At 41.8% G+C, this 21318-nt stretch overlaps 1 protein-coding gene across 2 annotated transcripts in view; it reads right to left on the bottom strand.

Annotated features, from left to right (window-relative positions):
• The window catches only part of mtus2a (microtubule associated tumor suppressor candidate 2a), a 45128-nt gene that overhangs the window by 6003 nt on the left and 17807 nt on the right, over positions 1-21318 (bottom strand). For both annotated transcript variants that reach the window (XM_085289089.1, XM_085289090.1), the window contains exons 4-8: positions 19223-19468; positions 6923-7087; positions 4098-4196; positions 1703-1866; positions 1506-1631 (exon numbers count right to left, since the gene is read on the bottom strand). In XM_085289089.1, coding sequence (XP_085145215.1) covers positions 1506-1631; positions 1703-1866; positions 4098-4196; positions 6923-7087; positions 19223-19468 — 800 coding nt within the window. The remainder of the gene's footprint in view (positions 1-1505; positions 1632-1702; positions 1867-4097; positions 4197-6922; positions 7088-19222; positions 19469-21318) is intronic.

Genomic DNA, 21318 nt, shown 5'->3' with positions numbered 1-21318 from the left:
ATTATGGATTTACTGGCCTTTTAACTACAAAAAACTTGTTGACACTGGGTTTGTTTGGCATTTTAGCTGCAGTACTGACTGCTTTAGTGACATTTAAAAGATTTGACAGAAAAATAAACATTGTAAGAACCTGTTAAATAATCCGAATTTAGTAAAGTAGAAAAAAGTCTAGCTCATGCCCTAAATTGAGTATTACTGCTTTGTACAATTCACTTACTAGGATGTTATTTGTGAGGCTACAGGTAAGGTTGATGGGTATATTAACAGATGCGTTTTTCATTCATTAACCAACGTAGTGGACAGCATGCTTTGATTTGAAATGTACCCAAAAATCCACACTGCCACAAACAGCTCTTAATCTTTACCTTAAATAGCAGTAAGGGATTTTTTTTTACTGCCAGAAAAAAAAATTCTGTTGCTAATCAGAAGCTTTCCAGATGTTATTGCACTGATTAAAGCCTCAAACCATATCAGAGCCCTGACTGTGGTTCACAGATGGCTGTAGACATTCACTTTACTTCTCTCATACATGATGACGATGATTCAAACCAAAAGTTTCAAATTTGCATTTTCTTGTTGGTGCAAAAATACTCTTTTATGTCAGATTATGTTGTCTTTAGTAATTTTGGTAGGCTCTGCTTGAGAAAAGGGAAACATATGTGTGTTTGTGACACATAACAAAGTGCCCAAAGACACAATTTCAAATAGTTTTTTTGCTAAGTTGTGTATTATGTTTAGACACCACACTAGTTTAGGTGTTTTTTTTGTGTGTGAATGATTCATAGGTTAATGTTAAGTGTCTTAAACAAAAGGCCATTCATCAGAAAATGGTCGGGTTCACGTACAGGACTGAAAATGAGTGAAAAAGCAGCCAATGATGCCAAAGACCTTCATAAACCCTACCTACCGCTTAACACCACTTTAAAAAAGTACAAGAAAGTCTGGCTTATACAGAACTGTTTACACAGTATTATATACAATGCTCTAGCTGTAGTTTTTGACTGATGCCAGCAGAGGGAGCTCAAATCCACTCAAAAGTCACACTTGTACTTTCCCTGTCTTGAATATCTGCAGTGTGGACCTGTGATTGCAGCACTCAGACAATGACCATAAAGAAGTCAGACAGTCCCCCGACAGTCTGGCACTGGTATTACTACCACAGCACCTCAGAGGTGAAATCATCCCATTAGACAGAGAACTGGATGAAACCAGATCAGTGACACACTGAACTCTGGTAGACCCTTTCCACAGTCACACTGTTCAAACTGTTTGTCATCCAGCATGTCATTGACCATGCTGTGAACACTTCATGCTGTTAAATACTGCATGTGCCCTTAAATTCACGCGTGTGCACTGTGTGCACGTGTGTCATACATATTAGGCTTGGTGTAAACACTAAGACTGCGGTATTATGTTGTAAATCTGCATGGGATGGCAGGTGAACCTTTAAGCCTTAATATGGTGATGACAGTAATACTGTGCACAGTATCATTCCAGTTCGCTACCTTGAGGCAATAATGCTGAGTGGTGACTATGAAAGCTTCTAGACCCAGCGAAGTCTTCTTCAGTTCATCTCTAAGAGCTTTCAGCTGCCTCTCCTGCTGTTCGCAGCGTCCCTGCAGCCTCTGAACCTGAAAAGCGACACAGAATAATACCAGAATGAACAGCCCAAACGGTGCTGCAGAGTTTCTCAGTTACCCACCTCTTCTCTTTGCTTTTCTTTTTCTCTCTCCTCCGCTTGCCTCTGTTTCTCTTTCTGTTGAGCCTCCTCTTTCTCTCTCTGCAGGTTCTCCTGCTGTTCTTGCTGTAGCCTCAGGGGGGCCACGCGGCGAGGGGAACCAGAGGGAGCTGAGCCCCGGACTGCTGCTGCACGCAACAAAGACAATCAAATAAGGTTAGAATGAGCGTGTGTGTGTGTGTGTATGTGTGTGTGTGTGTGTGTGTGTTTTAAGGAAACTAACAAGACATTAGGGACTCACAAATGTATCAACTGAACATCAGCCAATTAAACATATATACCGAAGTTTATGTGTTCTGTCACATCAGTTTTAGTGTTGAATGACAGTGACAAAAAGGAGAGGCACTTTTAAAACAGTTCAGTAGTTTCCCAGCATAAAGAGGTAACAAACAGGAAGTAAATACATGAAACCAAAAAAATATCCTTAATGGAATCTGGCAATTTTAAACATCAAAATTCAACTGGTGAATCAGTGATCGCATTTTCAGGATAAATGGTAGTAATTTAATTAAATCTATTTTTTAATACAGTCTTCAGGTAGTTTCTCATAATGAACCATTTAAACTCATGATAAATGTGTAAACTTCTCTCATATAACGATTTAACACCACGATTATGCTAACGTGGGTGTTTTATTTACAACATGCATATGTAAAGAAACATTTGGGCACATCAAAGTAACGGTGTCTGAAGGGGCACAATCATTAAATCATAGCTGACACACAAGCAAGGCGATTAACCCTTGCGCCACCTTGTTACAGTGCGAGTGTGTGTATACCATAAAATTTACTCTATATTAGCAACAGACTCACAAACCAGCCTGTAGGTGGAAATGTGCTTGCACACAAAATAAAATCACAGCAGAACACCAAATCACCTGCCTCAACGTTATAATTCAGGCCTGCTGGAGCATGGGGAGTGGTCTCCATGGCAACACGAGGCTGGGCTTGGGGAGCAGGGTCCCAGGTAATGAGTGCAAAATTGTTTGGAGGGAGGTGGGGGTGCGGAGGGTAAAATACAAAAAAAAAGAAAGAAAAAAAGAGCAACGAACGGATAGAGCGGAATAGCTGCAGATGAACTGAATAACTGTCTTGGTGATTGATGTCTATAACCCGTTTAACCAAATATAACCAAAGGGCTTTGGGTAGAAATGTAACACATTAGTAGGAGTAGCTCTCTGAAAAAATGACAGAAATAAAGACCAAAAGGTAAAAAACTGCAGAGATGTTTTGATGTCATCTGTTAAAAAAATGCAAGCGTCAGCAATTGTTCCAGAGCTCCATCTATCTCAATGTCCTTTCTTTGCCTTGAAGCCTTATTAGGAATCCCTTTCCCTTATTTTCAGCAAATGCTCTCTGCCTCTTTTTCAGGCACATGTGCACAAGCATGCATGTGCACACACCTAGACATGTGCAGGTTCTAGTTGAAAGGTTAGAGAGAGGATACTGAATACTAAATGAGCCTATATGGATGAGTGTGAAGGCAGCATGCAGATGAGAGCGGAGAGGTGGATGGATGAGAAATAACGATGCAAGAAACAATGAGAAAAGGTAATGGCAAATCTTGCGGAGAGCATAGATGGAAGTGTTTGTCTGTGTGTTTTTAGGGTGTTCTTAAAGATATCAAGGCCGAGATATTCACGAGGTGAATATCAGTTTCACTTTCTCTCGCTAGCATCTTGCTGGGATCGTGTCCAGAGCAACTTCAAGGTGGAACAACAGTGTGCAAATTTCAGTAAACAAGCGCAAAATCAATGATGCTGGGAATTTGAAAGAAGAAAAATGCTTTCATTTTGGGACCGTGTAGGAGTAGACGAGGTCCGAGAAAGTAGCAGTAAAGACAAAGGTGAACAGCAGCACCAAAGTGAGAAAATAAGTGGCCTGAGGAGATGTGTTTGACTCTGCTAGGAAACATCTGGATTCTCTCCGCAATCCCAAAAGAAAATTACTCTGCTCTTTCCAGACCACATGGATGAAACCACAACATAGAAGAAATTGTTAAATATCACAAATCTCCACCTCAAACTGTTTAGAACCACATCTGGGTATTAGAAATATTTGGGGGGCGGGACACCCCAGAGCAGAGTGAGGTGGAGCTATACAATACGTGTCTTATTAATCAGGATGAATAGTGTACAATTAGTCAGCCACCGGGATTCTGGCACAGGCTTTTTTAATTACATACAATTTGACTTGCCATCGTAGGACAAGCACAGGTGTCTATATTACCATCAATAGTTTTCTGCCCGTGTGCGAGTCAAACTGTTCGATTTCTAGCACCTCTGTTTTGTATTGTAGACAAAGAAAACCACTATTCCATATATCTACACTTTGCATAATAACAAAGAGGAAAAACTTACCTGGAGACTGAGGTTTGGGAGGAACCACAGCCAGCCTTTTTGGAGAGGACGGGAGAGAACGTGTGACTTCTGAACTCCGCTGAAACTCCTTCCTGCTCACTGTCACAACACAAGGTGTTGATTAGGCTCCGAATATCACACAGTGACATTTGGCTAGTACAGCATGTCAGATATACACACATGAGTGTCAAATCGACTTTGCCTGCCTGCCTCAATCTTTTTTTATTGTACTTTTTTCCATTTCTTGGCTGATTTTCCTCCTCTCCTAACTTTTTTCCAATCTTTCCAGTTACCCCTTCTGCTTTCATCTCCAGCTACATCCCCCCTGCTGTGTAGTATAACTATGTCCCACAGGATTGCGGGTCAAAAAGAAGCTGAGCAGATGTGCTAAAAATCCTCCGTCTATGTGACACTATTGCACTTTGTAGTCAAGACAGGAAACAATTAGGAACTCCCAATGATTTATTAATATTATTTCAACCCTCAAAAACATTCTCCTGCGTTTCACATTGAATCTTTTGCAGAATAGTGAATGTAAGAACAAGTGGCTGGATTTGAAACAAGTACACGGGAGCTCGAAATGTAGAAAATTGGGGCGAAAAATTCTAAGTGGAGGAGAAAAAAGAGGTGACGCAAATAAAGAAGTAGGAAGGAAGGAAGTTTCAAGAGGTTAGCAGGGAGACTGGTGTGAAGAAGGCAGGAGAGTGGGAGCGAGACCTTGAAAAGAAACTAATTAGACCTGTTACGGGAAAGAAGCCTCTGATCCTGAACAAATCCCCATATAACCCTGGAGGTTTCTTTTGCTCTGCAGCAACACTGTGTGTGCGGTGCTCAGTGTGCATGTTTTGGTAAAATCATGCAAATGTGGCTCTCAGAGGGAATCTTTATTGCCACACACTGTCACATCACATCACCGTACTGACTGGAACACACAGTGAGGCTTTGTAGAATCTGAATTTAAATCTGGATGGGCTACTTGAAAATAAAAGGTCAGCAGATGCTTGTGATGTGAAGCTGTTTAGGATAGCACAGCTACATTTCCCATTGCCTACACGGAACACCATGCTTGTATGAGCACCTTTTCCAAACAAGTAGAACATGTTCAGATGACGATACAGATATTTTTTACATGAAATAACCGTTTGGGTACAGAAATACACGTGCTCATGACATGTTACTTCAGTTTTTTTGCTGCTAAAAGTGTTTCTACAAGTTACTTAATCATGGGGGTGTATTTAGTTTTTCCACATACAGTTTCTGCATTTCTGTCAGGATCCTGGGTCTGAGCGACCCAGGATCCCTGGGCAGTCATGGACTTGTGATATTATATGTATTTTCGGTGTTGCTGCCCCTCTTCTCCATGTTTGTAGATATGAGTGTGTGTGTGGGTGTGTGTATGGGTGCAGGTGTGTCTGAACACTTGTTTACAGGCGCCTTCAGGCCTGGTGGGTGTGGCCCTGCTAGGGGACTGGCCACACCCAAGCCACACACCTGCTGCTGATCACGGCTCGTCGGGGGAGCTACTTAGGAGAGTCTTGGAGCTCCCACCGATGTGGGATCATTGAGTTAGACTCCCAAGTCAGTGTTACTCCAGGAAGTACTGATCGTGTTTGCCCGCGGGGGTCAGTGTCTAACGGCTGCTTCCATTGTTTTCCCTGCAGGAGGAGCATGGAGAGGAAGGACAGCACGCACAGGGTGTGCACAGTCACGACAGCGGGGCGCACGAACACGGACGCCACTGGAAGACACACGCGGGAGTCTTGGGGAGCACGGGGATTAATTGTGCATCAGTATTTACCGCACTGTAAATAAACGCATAGTCTACACACAGAGCTCCGCGCTTGGGTCCTCACTCCAGACCGTGACAATTTCGGCTTGATTTTTGGTAAATAAATAATAAATAATGAAACACTGCATGTGTTGGTGCTCATCTGAGGTTCTATTTACCTCATTGTGGGACCTGATGCATAAAACCTTAGAATTCAAAGATGGTGTACCTTCTGTTTTATTGCCATGACTGTACATATGAGTCTGTACAACCCTATAGAGAGCCAAAAAAAGCCTTAATGCAACGCTAATATAGAAAAAGGGTATGAGTCAGGTTGCCAGGAACTTTCTACATCAATAATTCATAACACACTCTGTATCAGCTCAGGGCACACAGGGTGAAGGATATTTTCTCATCCCCACAACACCGTCTGCATCCCTGATAAGAACCTGTTGGCAACAATAGCGATGTCTGCATTGTTTTGTCTCAAATGTATTTCGCTTATGTCACAGAAGAGAACATGTAGCTCTGTGTCATCTATTCAAGCAGAAGCAGGACATTTTTATAACATCATATAAATGTGGCAGAGTGAAGTGCGATACTATGGAGCGCCTGGTGTTACTTCATGTATGATAATACAAATGCATTTGAAAAAGAATATTGCTGCTGTCAATTCCATCCTCTTATTCCTGGTGGCACTCGATTGGATATGCTGCATAGTGTGCCTCCTCTAATGTGGATTTCTCATGATATTTTTAATTATTTTAACATATGTGCACAATAGGTGCCTGTAAACCACATATGTGACGACAGCGTGAGACAATAGGACACAATCTGTTACTGGAAACATGCATCTCTCTCTTTTGCACACATCCATAGAGAACAAATGTGCATGTAAAATATATATTTCCTACATTTACTACACAGAGCTTATGGGTTTCGACTGATGTGTGGTAGTGCAGAAATGTTAGCTGTGCCAAATCACAGAAAAAACAAAAAAATGCTTTCAGTTTTATCAAACCAAGACTCTGTGTGTTGTTCCAGGAAAACTACTGACCTCCAGGGGAGCTTCTTGACTGGGGTGGCAGGTAGCGTCGGGGCAGTGCCGGAGTGGAGGGGGGCTGGAGGCTGTTGCTGCGACATTGTGCCCCTCTCTGGTGATCTGTTGACGCAGTGCCAGTTGTCACTCTATGAAGAGGAGGCTCCTCACTCACACTCAGACCTAGAATACAAAAAAAACAAAAACCAACTCATTACCTTCAGAGTTTTCTGCCCTATTTTCTGTATTTCACATCTCTTGCGATCACATATTATTCCTATAACTGGACAGGGTTATATTCTGACTGAATTTAGGGTCACTGGACCGGGAAATGGTTTCTAACCTCAGGGTCTCACTGCTGCTGCCCCCAATTTCTTGTCCGTTAACCTGGGACATACACTTGTCTTTCATATACCCACACAATCTCAAACACACACACATACAGGGATTTGTTTACACAGGGAAACATCGACAGGCATACAATACTTGGAACATGTATACTTGCAGTGATTACTGCTCTTCCTGACTCTTAATGGAGCTCTAATCTATTGAAAAACTGACAGATAGTTTACACACTCTCTCTCGCACGGCATAAATCCTGCTCATCTCCCCGTTCCTGATCAATAGTGACACAAGAGATTACCGGCATTTCTCAAGCTTCAAAATTTTTCCATCAAACAGGGATTAAGAATTGGTTTTAAAGCTGATCGAAAGAAGCTATGAAATTATCATTAAGCCATTTAGCACAACTTGTACCTCACTGTAACGCAAGTTGGTTGCTTAACAACACAGGAAAAAAATCCTGTTTGAATGTATCTATCAATACTTTCCTTTGACCAGCCGCAAGCCCATAGTGACTGCAAACTTACTTTGCTCTTTGATGCATGAATATTGTGCAAATATAAAAACAGCAATATTATATGTAATATTCCAGAAGCAGGAAACAACCTGGACAGGTCACCAGTCCATCACTGCAAACTCTCACATCCACCCCTACAGCCAATTTAGAGTCACCAGTTAACCTTACTAGCATGTCTTATTGTTCACTGATTTGTCAGCACACAGTTGACATATGTTGCATTCCCCAAGCTTCCATATTATCCCAGAGCTCCTCTGGGAGTTCATTACTAAGGCTGCTGACAGTCTGACAGCATTTCTTTCTCATTAACCAGCTGAAGATATGGTCAGTTTATCTCATTCAAATCTAATCTTGGAGAGAGGAGTGGACTACGTTCACAGAGCTCTGTGGCTCAACCTGTCAGCATCCTTTATATTAGAGGTTTAAAAGATGAAAACCTAGCCTAGAACATTTAAACTGAGTTGACATAGATCAGTTGGCTGGCTGATATAAACAGAGATGAGCTCATTCGTCAGAGGTCAAATATGGACAAATGAACTCCCGGAGCACAGAGAGGAAGAGAAAACGATGATGTGGGGAATACAAAACTGGGGAATGCTGTGAAAGAGAAGATGGCGACTATTTTGAGGGCTTAGAGAAGGAGAAAAGGGGGGATGCATTTCATTATCAAGCTGATATGCATCACTTATTGGCTAATTGCCAGCTGATGATGGATAACAGAGAAAGAAAGAGGGAAAAGGCTGGATGCATGGAATTAGGAGGAAGGCAACAAAAGGATATAAAAAGACCTACAAGGAGCAATAATTGGTGCTGCAATGGAGCCGGCAGCAAGCTTAGTATTTTACAGAGACGGATGAAAAATAGCAAAGAAATGAAAAAGGGACCATGAATAAGAGGAAACAGCTGGGAACAAAAGACAGCAGGCTTTTGTTCTCAGCAGGAGGCCATTTTATTGGATGGGTTTGTTCCTCATAGCTAAACCAAGACCAGCAGAACTGACCTGGCTTTTTGGTTTTCACTGGTATTCACTGGCAAAAACGACATTTTAATTTGAAAGTGAAATAGTCAAATGCTTCGTTCTCACTGCGACATGAACTCTTTTGGTGTTTTTCACATTCACATTTATAGCACGGAACTGATCAAGCCCATTCACGTTGAAAGTAACCCAGGGGGAATGCATCCAGGTGCAAACATGCATACGCAGGCGCTGATGTAGGAGCTTGCAGTGCAGCTTGCAGTGCTGACATGGCAAATCAATAGCCCCCCTTTTTTTCCTGAAAAACACCTACCACCCAACAAAAAGGCGAATGATGTATTATGTATTATATGAAAAGAAGAACCATGCGGTAACAGATTCTTTGAGATATTTGTAAGATAACTAATGAAGCAGGTAAAGGGGTTACATTGGTCCTGTTTTAAGTCAGGGCAGCACGGTGGTGGTTAGCACTGTTGCCTCACACCAAGAAGATTGTGACTTTGATTTCACCATATTTCCTTCATGTCCTTTCCTTCACCAGCTCTCTCCCAAAGACAAATAACCTAGTTGGGTTAGGTTAACTGCTGATTCTAAATTGTCATAGGTGTGAATGTGAGAGCATATTGTTGTCTGTCTCTCTGCGTTAGCCCTGCAACAGACTGGCGACCTGTCCAGGGTGTACTCTGCCGTTCATCACATGTTAACTGGGATAGGCTCCTGCGACCCTGATAAGAACAAGTGGAAGAGTATAGATGTTTTAAGTTGTGGTTTGTGAGCATTTCTCGTTAATACCTACTGAGCTGGAGGTACTCGTGTCCTGTATACTGTATAAATAGATGAAGCAGCCTCACAGTGCGCAAATATTTCATTTAAAATCACTACACTCAAACTTGTACTTGAAGAACAAAAGAAGTACAAAAAGTATTCATGTTGACACAATGAACAGATATCATCGTTTCCCTGTTAATATTATTATGTTTAACTTTAAGTTAATGTTAATTAATGCGCTTTCTTTGCGTTTTAATCAATAAATCCATTCCTTTATTTTATCTCACTTTTTTTTGTTTAACAACAAAAGTACAAATACCTTAAGACAGAGATTACACCTTGCGCCTTAAAATGACTGAGTTTAAGTCATTAAAAGAAATAATAATTAAATAATATTTTTATTTTATTTTTAATAATAATTAGAAGAAATAATCAGAAAAACAAACAGCAAGAAATTAATTCACAAAGTTAAAAGTAACAGATCCAGGTTTGCTTGCACGCTGCTTTTGTAGTGTGATTTAAAACAAACTATAAGTGATGAGTAATGTAAGTCAGTGTGTAAACCTACTGAAAATTTTTTCCATTTATACACCAACTTTTAAGCCTAACCCTAATATTAACTTTTTAAACTTTTTTTTAATTAGACCACATGTTCTCACAGACAGATGTCAGTTTCCTTTAACACTGTTCAGTGCGAAAGACAGCGTGTGTAATGAAGCTTGAAACTCATATTCATCAGAGGCCATAATTTGTTCTGCTTATTAATGGCTTCCTGCTGATTCCTTCCTTCAGCTGGTTTTAAAGGTGGAATAAATGAAATTCAGAACAACTGTCAAAAGAAAAAAAAATCTAGCCACATAAGGAAGGGAATTTGACTCCATCGACTCTATCCAGTATTTGTAGATGAACCAGTAAAAGAATATTTGGAAGAAAAGCTATCTAAATAAAATCACATTAATAATATTAGATATTAAAAACTGGTCAACAAACAGATTAACTTGAATACTGGGTTTCCAAAGCATGCTAACAGAGTAAGATGAATAAAACATAGAATAAGATACAGATTTGATATTCAATATTCAGGTTACATTAATCGTTTTAATTGAAAGTGCAACCTGGAATTGACAAAGGAGGTTGATTGGTTCAAAATTAGAAAGTGTGGCTTTAAATATGCTCCAAACTGAAATTTATCTCAAGCTACATTAACTTTAAGTTAAGATTGTCACCAAATGTCTTCTCATGGTAACTAAAAAACAGTTTGCAAACGCACGGAATTGTACATCCCACAATTCTCAGTTTTATATCAGGGAATAAAACGCTACAATCATGTGTGATGTTCTTGAAAGTCATGGTAAGGTTATATCTCAATATATAAATATCAAATTAATAACCCCACAGAGCAAAGGCATGGGTTGTAGACAGTCGAATTAAATGATAACACAGGAGCTGACGGCAGCAGCCTCGGGCCTCCTTTCCTCTCTTAGGACACAGATGCCAAGAGATTAAAAGTTCATTCCAGCTAAAAGGACAGCGTTTCTCCTCTCATGGTCAACAAGAGAGAGATGCTCCTCTATGATAAGGAGCACTGACTGAAAGCAGTCAAATGGTAATTTAAAGTTCAGTCTTAAGAAATGATCTCAGAGTTAGACTGGAGGAAAAGCATTTTCTCTTGATTAACCTCCTAAGACCCGAACTCTTCCAGAGGATGCATTTTTAATTTCTCTTTGACATTTGGGCATATTGGGGCCCGATGAATGTAAAAACAAAGAATTATCAAATGTTTTTTTTTTTTACCTGCTTTTTGTTTCTAAGAAAAATGAGAGCCACAAATGAAGATATTTGTTAGAATTTTGATAGAACAGTGGCAGTATAATGTCCTCGTAAGTGGATATCAGGCCCTTGTAGAGCATAAGTGAGTATTTTGGTCTAAATAAAATGTGATGTCCACATATGTGGACGCAGGGTCCTAGAAGGTTAAATATAACACTGCTGTTAGGCTCTTGATCAGTCTTGAAGAAAGTAGATTTCTGAACATTCAAAGCAGGAGAGAATAAGCGAAAGATTTAGGATGGAGAGAGGAGGCAGTAGAAGGAGACCATCTGTTAACCACAGTCTGGGTTCAAAGTGACAGCCAGAATCATCCCTGCTGAAGTGTTCTTAAGCCGAGCCATTTGCTCTGCATTTCTTTCAGCTTCTGGTCACAAGCTTGGACAAAAACAGTCATTTCACTCACTGAGGCAACATCACGAGAAGTGAGCACAGGCAGTCAGCACTATTTCAGCAGTATTCAGACTCTGTCTCCAGGCACTAAGCCTTTTACAGAATAAGTTAATGAAAATGCATTTACCACCATGGTGCTGCTACACCCGCCTGTTAGTTATTGACACTTTTTGGGATAATATCAAGCTCCCTGTTTAGGTTTCTGAAAGAACAAAGCAAAAAAATAAATATTCATTTATTAATTTTACAAGCTTACATTTTTCAGCCATGAAATTACATATAACAAGTGTGACGACATTATTTATGTGTCTATAAAAGAGGTTGCCTTTGAGGCTGTGAAATAAAAAATATAATAAAAAGGCAAAAACTAGTAAATAAAAAACAGGAAAAGAAACGATACTGGCTGACAACATGAAACTTTCTAATAAAACTCAAACAAAACTTAACTTGTGTTAGCAGCTATTTTGTTATTCCAAAATCTTTTCAAAAATGTTTGACTTCCTGCAATTATCTCATTAAAAAAGATATTTCCTGGAGTTATTTGCTTCTTCTAAGAGATGCATCAGTGAAAAACTAAAATAGCAATAAGAGCTCCTCAGCGGGGAGAGAACGAAGGACAGGGGTGCTGCCTCTTGACTAATATGCATGCATCTTTGTCAGTCTAAAGCATCTTTTAAGCTCATAAAGCTCGATTAACACAGAGCTGGTTGAAATAGAGTGGGAGTTTAGCAGTTAATAAACAGCCCCGTCGAGCCCATCCTCACCGCTAGAGCACTGCCGCTTCAATAAGCCTCTGCCATGTTAGTTTTTTCTCTCCTCTACCACAGAATGCCAGCCATATCTAATTGGCCCATCTAATGTTCTCCTCCACCAGCGTGTGTGTGTGTATGCTTATAAGTGTGTGCGCACATGCACCACAGAAACCATCTGTTCACAGTGAGCGAGCATGAGTCAGAGACTAGATCTGAGCCATGGCATCTGGGGTATGGCATTCACTCTCCTCTCTATGCAGATCTCCGCATGCCTCGCTTTCCGCTCCTTTTTCCCCCGTCTTCCTTCCTCTCTCCCCTTAGCTCATTTTGACTCATTGAATTTGCTTTCACCGCTGCATCTCCCTTCAGCTCTTCTTCTCCCCTCAGCTCCCTGCTCGCTCCAGCCCGCCCTTCGTTTGATTTCTTACAATATTTTATTATCGCAAGACAAGACAAATAGAGCTGATAATACACAGTTTGTTTTGGCGATTGAGTTTCTGTCATGGAGTCGGTGTTGCTCAAAGGCACAGGCTTAATCAACTGTCTTCTGCTGGAATCTTCTCTCAGCTATGAAACAGAGTCTGTCAATCACAGAGGAATTAACAGCACACACCCCTCTTTCATGTGCGGATGCAAGAGGGGTGTCTTCAGTGCAAAAGCACGCAGACATCCACACACACACACATGAAACATCTTGGGAGATGTCAGCCACTGGGCTAAAGCATGGATTGAATTAATGGCTAATCAATGCCATGTAGAGTAAGCTATGTGCCTCTAGATACTCTACTCTAGCCTCTAGACTAACTCATACATATTTCCATGTATACTTATATACAAACCGCTGATAAGAATCAATTATGGTCAAAGCAGTTTAGCCTAGTATTAGCTTAGTGTGTGAATGTTATGTGTTCCTATGCAGAAAAATGCCCTAATTCCAATTAGCTCTAATAGTATCAAATAATTGCAAATAATTTTCATTAATTTCCCCAGTTTCCTGATGCTGTATGACTCTTTTTTTCATCCCACTGTAATAATAAAGTTGAATGGCTTATAGTTGAACAAGCCATCAGCTATTTTTACTGAAGCTACTATCTACGCTAGTCCTGCACCGCACACACACACACACACACACACACACACACACACACACACACACACACACACACAACCCACTGAGCTGGAGGATGAACTACAACAGTGGGAAGTATAAACTCCAGGGACATTCCTCTAACCCACTTTACTAGTGCCCTGCAATCTTTTCCCAAACGCGTTACTCCTTAATGATTTCTTCTATCAGTACCATCCAGAGCACTAACGGAGTCCGTTTTGCTCGTTGATCAATGGGGAATGCTTCTCTCTGCACAAGTAGGTACTAGGTTGCTGGAGCTCCCCTGACATCCTTGACAGAAGGATGTGAGAATGCATCTGTCAGTCTTTCTGTTCTTTGATCGAAGCTGGAGCGTGGTGAGATGGGGCAAAGATCCCAGAGCAGAGGAGGAAAATCAGGTATTGCAAATCTCTCTCTACAAATGAGTTTGTGCAGAAACACGGACCAGTCTCTCAGAAAGTGCCGTGAGCTATATAAAGATTTCTAAAGGCGTTTTTTGGGGGGTAAAACTGACAATATTTAAAATTCAAATTGAGGAAAGGCTTCGGTTTAAATGAAACGTCAGTCTTCCTGTATTTTGACAGCTTTAATATATTATTGAAAAAACCCATGTTAGCTAAATCTCTGACTAATGTTTGATACAGTTGTGGTCAGATGTTTATATACGCAAGTTTGAATTTATTATGGATTTTCTCTAAACCACACAGGGTCAAAAGTATACATACACTCACTTAAACCTTTTAATAAGCATGCCTACTAATGTCTCATTAGTAATCATGACTGACTGCATGGCTGACTTTGGCAGGACTCGTTGGATTGACCAAAGCACACAGAGTCATAGGACGATCTAATATTGAGAACTGTAGATTTACACAAGTTGGGAAGGTCTCTTGGAGTCATTTCTACGCAAATGCAGCTTCCAGCATCATCAGTTCAAACAACTGTGTTTAAGTACAAGTTATTTGCATGTATCACAACTTCGTCAAGGTCTGGAACAAGACACAAATTGTCACCCTGAGGTGAGAAGAAGTGCTTAGGATGTTTGGGAGCAACCCAGAAACTGACAAGGCTGAAGTCTGCAATGAACTGGGAAATGCTGCAACACCTACATTCCTTTACACAGTAAAGCAAGTTTTACATTGCCATGGACAACTGAACCCAACTGAAGTTTGTAGCTGCCCACATAAACAAACCAAATGCTGGAGAACGGTTTTATGGCCAGAGGAGACAAAGATTAAGCTATTTATTTACAAGAACTAGAAGGTATGTTTGAAGGACAAAAGTGAGGCATTCAAATCTAAGAACTGTCATGTGGATTAGAGAAACTCCTAAATACATTTATTGTTGTGGTTTTAAACTCATTATACATATAAATGTATGGCAACTCACCCTAATCTCTCTTTTTTTTTTTCTTTTTTTTTCTTCTTCTTATCCCACAACTTAGACATTCACATTACTCACACTCTCATTACACATACATATAGGATCTTGGGGGTGGGCACAATCACGGAGTCCAAATTACCATCAGGGTGTACACCTCACCCCTGGCGTCGTTGCCCACCTCTCAATTTTAAATACACTTAGACATTGAGGGCTATCAGGAGGGACTATGCGCTTACCTGCTGCTCCTTGGCAGGTAGCTCCATGCCCTCCTGGGTTTTAAATGCACCTTAGAACACACATGCATCAACACTACAATGAGCGGGTGGAGGGAGGTTTGGAGTCTTCTCCCACCCCCATTCTCTGCGGCCTGCTGGAGCGGGAGGGCTAGGTGGAGTTGGCCGTCCGACTGCGGTCTGGAGTGTGGGGCCTCCCTGCTGCTACGGAGTCGGGGTGGTCTGCCTCTCCCCACCGCAGGGAAAAGGGTAACACCACCTGGGTCTGGGTGCAATTCCCCCCTCCAGGAGCAAGGGTACCTAGACCCGGTTTGTAGAGTACGCTTGGGGAGTGTGATCGTGTGTACAACGTCTCTTTATGTCTGTCTCCACGTTGGTTGAGTGTGGAGTGAGTGCATATGAGAGCATGAGGGTGGGAATGGATGTTTGTGTCTGTGTGTGCCTGTATGTCTGTGTCTATATGTCAGGTTGGGTATCAGACGCCACCTCTCTGGGGACACCTCAGGCCCTCCAAGGTTTGGAGGCCTATCTCCACCTACCACCACTTCCCCTGCCGGTGGCGGACTCCCTCAGGTGTCGGTGCGTTGGTGGTTCTTTGTGTCTGGGGGTGGGCGTCCAGGTACACACCGGCTCACTCCTTGGCGGCCGCTTATCGGGGCCTGGAGCCTGGGGCTCGCTCGGGCCCCTTAGGGGGTGGGGTGCCCCCGGCCTCTCGGCCTGGGGCTCGGTCACTCAGGCACAGCTGGCGGTCGGCGGAGCTCACGGGCGCGTCACTGCAACTCCCCCTGGCTTCTGCTCCGCGGCTGCTGAGTGAACCCTCATCTGGGACTCTCCTCAGCTCTTACTGGAACAGTGGCGCGGCTGCCCCTCTGTTGGTCTTCCATGGTTTCTTGTGTTCTGGGGGCCTCTGGATGTCTGGAGTTTTGATCTCCTCCATACCTGCTTCACACCCTGGAGGACGGGGCTGTGGCCCCCCCACACTCCCTAGCAGATTGTTACATGGAGAAACCTTTGGAATACAAGCGCGCTGATCCACACAGGTATGCACACGGGTGTTCACTGCTCGTAGACCCAAATTACACCTTTCTTGGCTGCTACTTCGAAGCACATCTGTCCTGCGTGCTGCACAACAACATTGAATATTTAGTATTTACTGCTGTTTACACTTAGCTAGATTAATGTGATGGTGTTGTGTTTAGTATGTTGCTTTGTTTTTTGTTTTTTTTGTCTTTTTTTGCTTGTTTTCTATTCTTCTCTCAACAGGTGATCCAGGAGATTTTTTATTTTTTTTCTCCCCCCCTTTCTCACTGTCCCTCTCCCCTTCTGTTTTTCCTTTCCTTCCTCTTTCTTTCTCCCTTTCCTATCTCTCACTCATGTCTGTCCCGTCTGTAACATCTGAAAATAAAATATAATAAATAATAAAAACAAAGATCGACCAAATGGACCAATACGGCAATGCCACGATGATCCATTTGGCAAAGTAAATCCATTGGGTATCCTTGTTGGTCTTCAGACAACAATTCTGATGGCTAAAGAACCAAATGGGACAGGCGAAAAAAAACCCCAAAAAAAACCTCACCCTAATCTCGCAAAGAGAAGAGCTAGTATGACTGTTAAACTTATCCCCCCAAGAAAGTAAAGTAAAGTAAGACAAAAAGACATCAGACAACCTTGTGCTTGAAGCTCATCAAGTGCTCACACAGCAGGAAAGAAAAAGGAGGATCTGCAGTCGGGGGTTCAAAAAGGGCCCAGAGTTCAAATACTTCACTGATAAAGGCCACAAGCACCACGCAGAGTCAAAAGTGGAAATAAATGTTTCTGCTCTCCCCTTCTGTCTCCCGCACTGCATGCCACGTACAAACACACCAACAGACACACACATAAAACTTAACATCAAAGGACCTTAATCTTCCTCCTCTCACGTCTATCATCCTCTATTCCATTTTAGCTTCACCTTACACTGCAGCCGTTCAACAGCAGGAAGAGGAATATTCTGCTGCAGGCACTACTTTTAACAATTTCTAGTCTTCTCTGTTGTCCTGGCAGGTGCTGCTACACTTTCTGAGTATATTTGATGTATAAAGGTTTAACTGCCTAAGGAGTTTTGACCGACAGGTGATTGGCTACTGCACATTAATACCGAGAGCTTTTTAAATAGACAATGTGCCAGCAAGAAAGATCATGTCACATTGTGTTTGTTCTTCTCTGATTTAGTAGTACAAGTGTGTCATTACAGTATGTGAAGAGCTGCAGTGTGTCCTGATGTAATTAATGAATGTTTGCTCAGCAGAAATATCTTAAATCAAATTTCACTTATGTGCGACATTATTTGAAATATTTTATTTTAAGAAAAAAACTGTAGAAATGAAGGTTTTATATAAAATGAAGAATGTAAATTGATTACTTTTGGTCATTATCCTATTAGAGCACTTAATTATGAACAAATTTTACCATCTAGGTGTTGATTTGAGGTGAAGGATTTGGAGGTAGTCCTAATTCACTGTTCCATCCACTTTGTGCAATGCACCAGTGCCACGGCGAGAAAACAACCCATTATTTGTTCACTGTGGAAAGTGATGCTGATGAATCAGCAGTTTCCATGGTTGTTACTGAACATCCTAACCAGTTTTCTCCCATCTACGGGTGACAGTTTGGGTGTTCTCCCAGACCTTTGCCAAGTGGTGACATATCCACATAAGTTGTACTTGCAGTTGTTTAAATTGAGGATGCTGAGATGTATAGTTGCTTAGAAATAGCTCCAAAAGACAATAAATATTCATGAATAAAGGATTCTTAAAATCACTGATTTCAGCTTGACACACATACACGTGCCCCCACTCTTAGTCAGTAATAGTGCTATTTCCTTCATCAATACGTACAAAGTTTAAAACAATAAAAACATTTTTTTTCTCCTGAAGCACATAGGCTTTTCAAAAAATAAAACCTCCCTATTTATGCAGCTTTGTTTAAAAAAAAAGAAGAAAAAGATAAACACATTCTGCTTTGGAAACCCAGAGGGATTCCTCTTTTCCCTGTTGCACTGCAGAGAGCCGTTCCCTCAGTACTGCACAGTTTGTGTTCACTTTTTAACCAATGGCAAAGAAAAGACAAGGATAAAAAAAAAGGATGAGCACAAGGGGGGAAATGAGGGAAAGGAGCGATGACATAACAGGGGGCCTGATGTGCGTGAGAGCGAGGCGCTTACGTCAACTGTAACTGGGAGAGGAAGAGCAAGCATTTCCTATGTAGGTCACATTAAATACACATGCAGCCATCACAAAATTCAGCCAACTATCTAACCAGTCTGCCAAGCAGCACTGGGATCACAACTGTAAATTCTTCCAGGCCCCTGCTACTGTGAAAATGAAAACTATTCACACAAGCATTGCTGTTATCTCTGCTAATGCTGACAGAATCTGCAGCACAGACCCAGTTACAGTAAGAGCCTGTAAAATTACTGGTAAGTCTGGGTAACGATGATGTGTGCTGTGTCGTTTTGACAAACCTCTAAGCGTAAGAATGGAAAGACCAACGTGGCCTGTGCACAAACCTATTGATGATAAAACACTAATGCGAATTGACAGCTACACACTGCACTGCTAGTGACTATAATCTGATTTTTCTTTGGTGTCCTCGTGTGTTATGGAAGATGTGCTTCTTGAATCTGTGTCTCTGCACACGATAATTACGTTGATATTGTGTGTGAAAATTCAGAGTGAAGGATAAATTGCAGGAGGGGTGGAACTCAAAGAGAAAGCAAACCCTAACATAATGCATGTGGGTGGGGGCTGTTTATGCAAACTATATTCATCAGGGAAAACACAGTGGAAGGCAACAAAAGCGCTTAAGTGCTTATCACTCTTAATGTATCATAATGTGGTGATAAAGTCGGCATTAAAGTTAACAGGCAGGCATTCGCTTGACGTGAACGTGGCATCATAGAAAAGCAGACGCGTGCATGGAAGGGCCTCTATCTGACGCGTGGTAATGGTGGTGTCAACAGATTTGAGCTGACTCACGGTGAGCTGTTCTGCAGGGGTCACTCTGTGTGCTGTCAGCAGAATGGGCCGAGGAGACAGAGGACACGCTGGAGCTCCGGACGAAGCCAAATGCCGCCAGGCGGCCCGCGGGCAGGCGGCTGGAGCTGAAACCTGGGGGGCGAAGACCCGACTGACTTGCTTTGGGAAGCAGAGACCTGCAGGCCGCTGCAGCCTGGGGCTGGGCTGCTGCTGTCGTAGTAGCGGGTGGGGTGGCAGCCTGGTCATCTGAGAATCAAGCATAAATCATGTTATCTCATGTGTATTACTGAGAATTCTAAAAAACGAATCAAGACATGCGCAATGAACTGAGAAAAAAAGAACTACTTCACTGCATTTCATCATATCTGGCTCTACTGCATTTATGCTCCTTTTATCTAAGTTGCAACAAATGAATCCTGATATACAGGGAAAGTGATTTTGTGTACAGATGTCTGTGTGTGTGCATGTATGTGTGTGTGTTAGTACTTATTGACTAAACTCATTAGGCAAAATATATACAAGAAGCTCAACAGTTGTGATGTTTATCCCCCTGTGAACCATTCATTATCCTGTGTTGACTAAGCTCTCAGTGGGCACCAGGAAGTTCATCATTCTATGACTATGACTGCTGCGCCAAGTAAATATAATAAGTATACACACAACAACCTGTGAACAGCTGTGTTTGGCTCTGCTGGTGATTGCAGACTGGGCTACTGGCCAGCGGTTTCTCAAATGTCAGCGCTATCATGGTATTCAATGTGACACTCACAGATTAGGTCATTGTTAATATATCTATCTAACCCATAACCTTACTGCCTTATTATCAGTAACCCTTCAAAGTTATCTCGAAGACTAAAAGCAGTCGTTTCCAAACTTGAAAGGTATGGAAGGTAAATTTTAAAAAAGAGAAACTATTGTTATTGAAGGACAAAAGGAAAATGTTTGGAATCAAGGAGAGAAATTGAGGTTAAAAAGGTAATCACAGCCTCATATAGGAAGCTATTGTCAGGGAACGATTCTGGGTGGAAGAGGAGCTTTATCCCCTGCTGGCTACAGAGATAAGGTAGGCAGCCCTCATTTCCTCTCCATTTGGCACAGCTGCATGTGCCAGTGCATGCTATGGGGGCAACCACATCGTGAGGACAAGAGAAAGAAAGAAAAACTTTGTGAAGGAGAAATAAAACTCTGTTGGAACAGAGAGGGGAAAACCCGGGAGAAAAATTAAAAAAGCTTCCAGTCTAGCTCCCTTCCAGCATCATCAATGCTGCTGCTCACACTTGTCATGTCCTCCCTCGATCCTTAGCGCCCGTCTGTGTGCCATGCGGTCTGTTCATTAGGTTGGAGCTTGCTCCTCTAGAGTGAGAAGGTCAGGATCATTCAAGATAAATGGTCTCATTTCTATTCTATCCTCCCAACCCCCACTCCTCTGTACTCATTCACTCTGAGAGACAACGGAGAGAAGTGAGCTTGGCAATCATCAACTATAGCCTAAATACCACAGCCGCAGACTGCTTGTGAATATAGAAAGCAGTAACCGGTGTCTTTATTCCACACATCTCAAAGTTCTCTGTGATAAAGTCACCATCAAAAAGCTTATATATAAAGGTCCTTTAGGCTATAATTGTTTTCCCTTAGAAAACCCTAAGAGTTTTGCCAATGCTAAAGACGTGAGCAAAACCATATTTCCGTCCACTGCCTTTGAATGAAAGCAAGGACATTAAGTAATTTAGGCCAGAAAAATTCAATGGGATAGGCAGCTGGGAAAGGTGCAACAATCGCCAGTCTTTTAGAGTCAGGTCAAGGTGAGACACAAAAACCTGCACCGATTACCTCCACTGAGTCTGAAATTCCATGTAAATGTAACACCTGAGTTTATTACAACCTCTGCAGCAGAACATGCACAAAGCATCAGGATCACTGCTTTTAGAGTAGATGAGAGTGTCAGCACGAAGAAGCTGTGGTTGCATATGAGAAGAAGGTCCTTATTATAAAAACAATACAGTATTTAGACGTATCTATATAGTAATTAAGTAAGTAGTTTGAGTAGCTTGACAGCTACACAATAACTTTATAGCATAACTACTATAATCTGTGTG

This window comes from Mchenga conophoros, linkage group LG10 (assembly GCF_057382185.1).
Source record: "Mchenga conophoros isolate Kocher_MC1m ecotype Shallow Benthic linkage group LG10, M_conophoros_male_GT1.1, whole genome shotgun sequence".
NCBI lineage: Eukaryota > Metazoa > Chordata > Actinopteri > Cichliformes > Cichlidae > Mchenga > Mchenga conophoros.
This window is presented reverse-complemented; position numbering and strand designations above follow the sequence as displayed.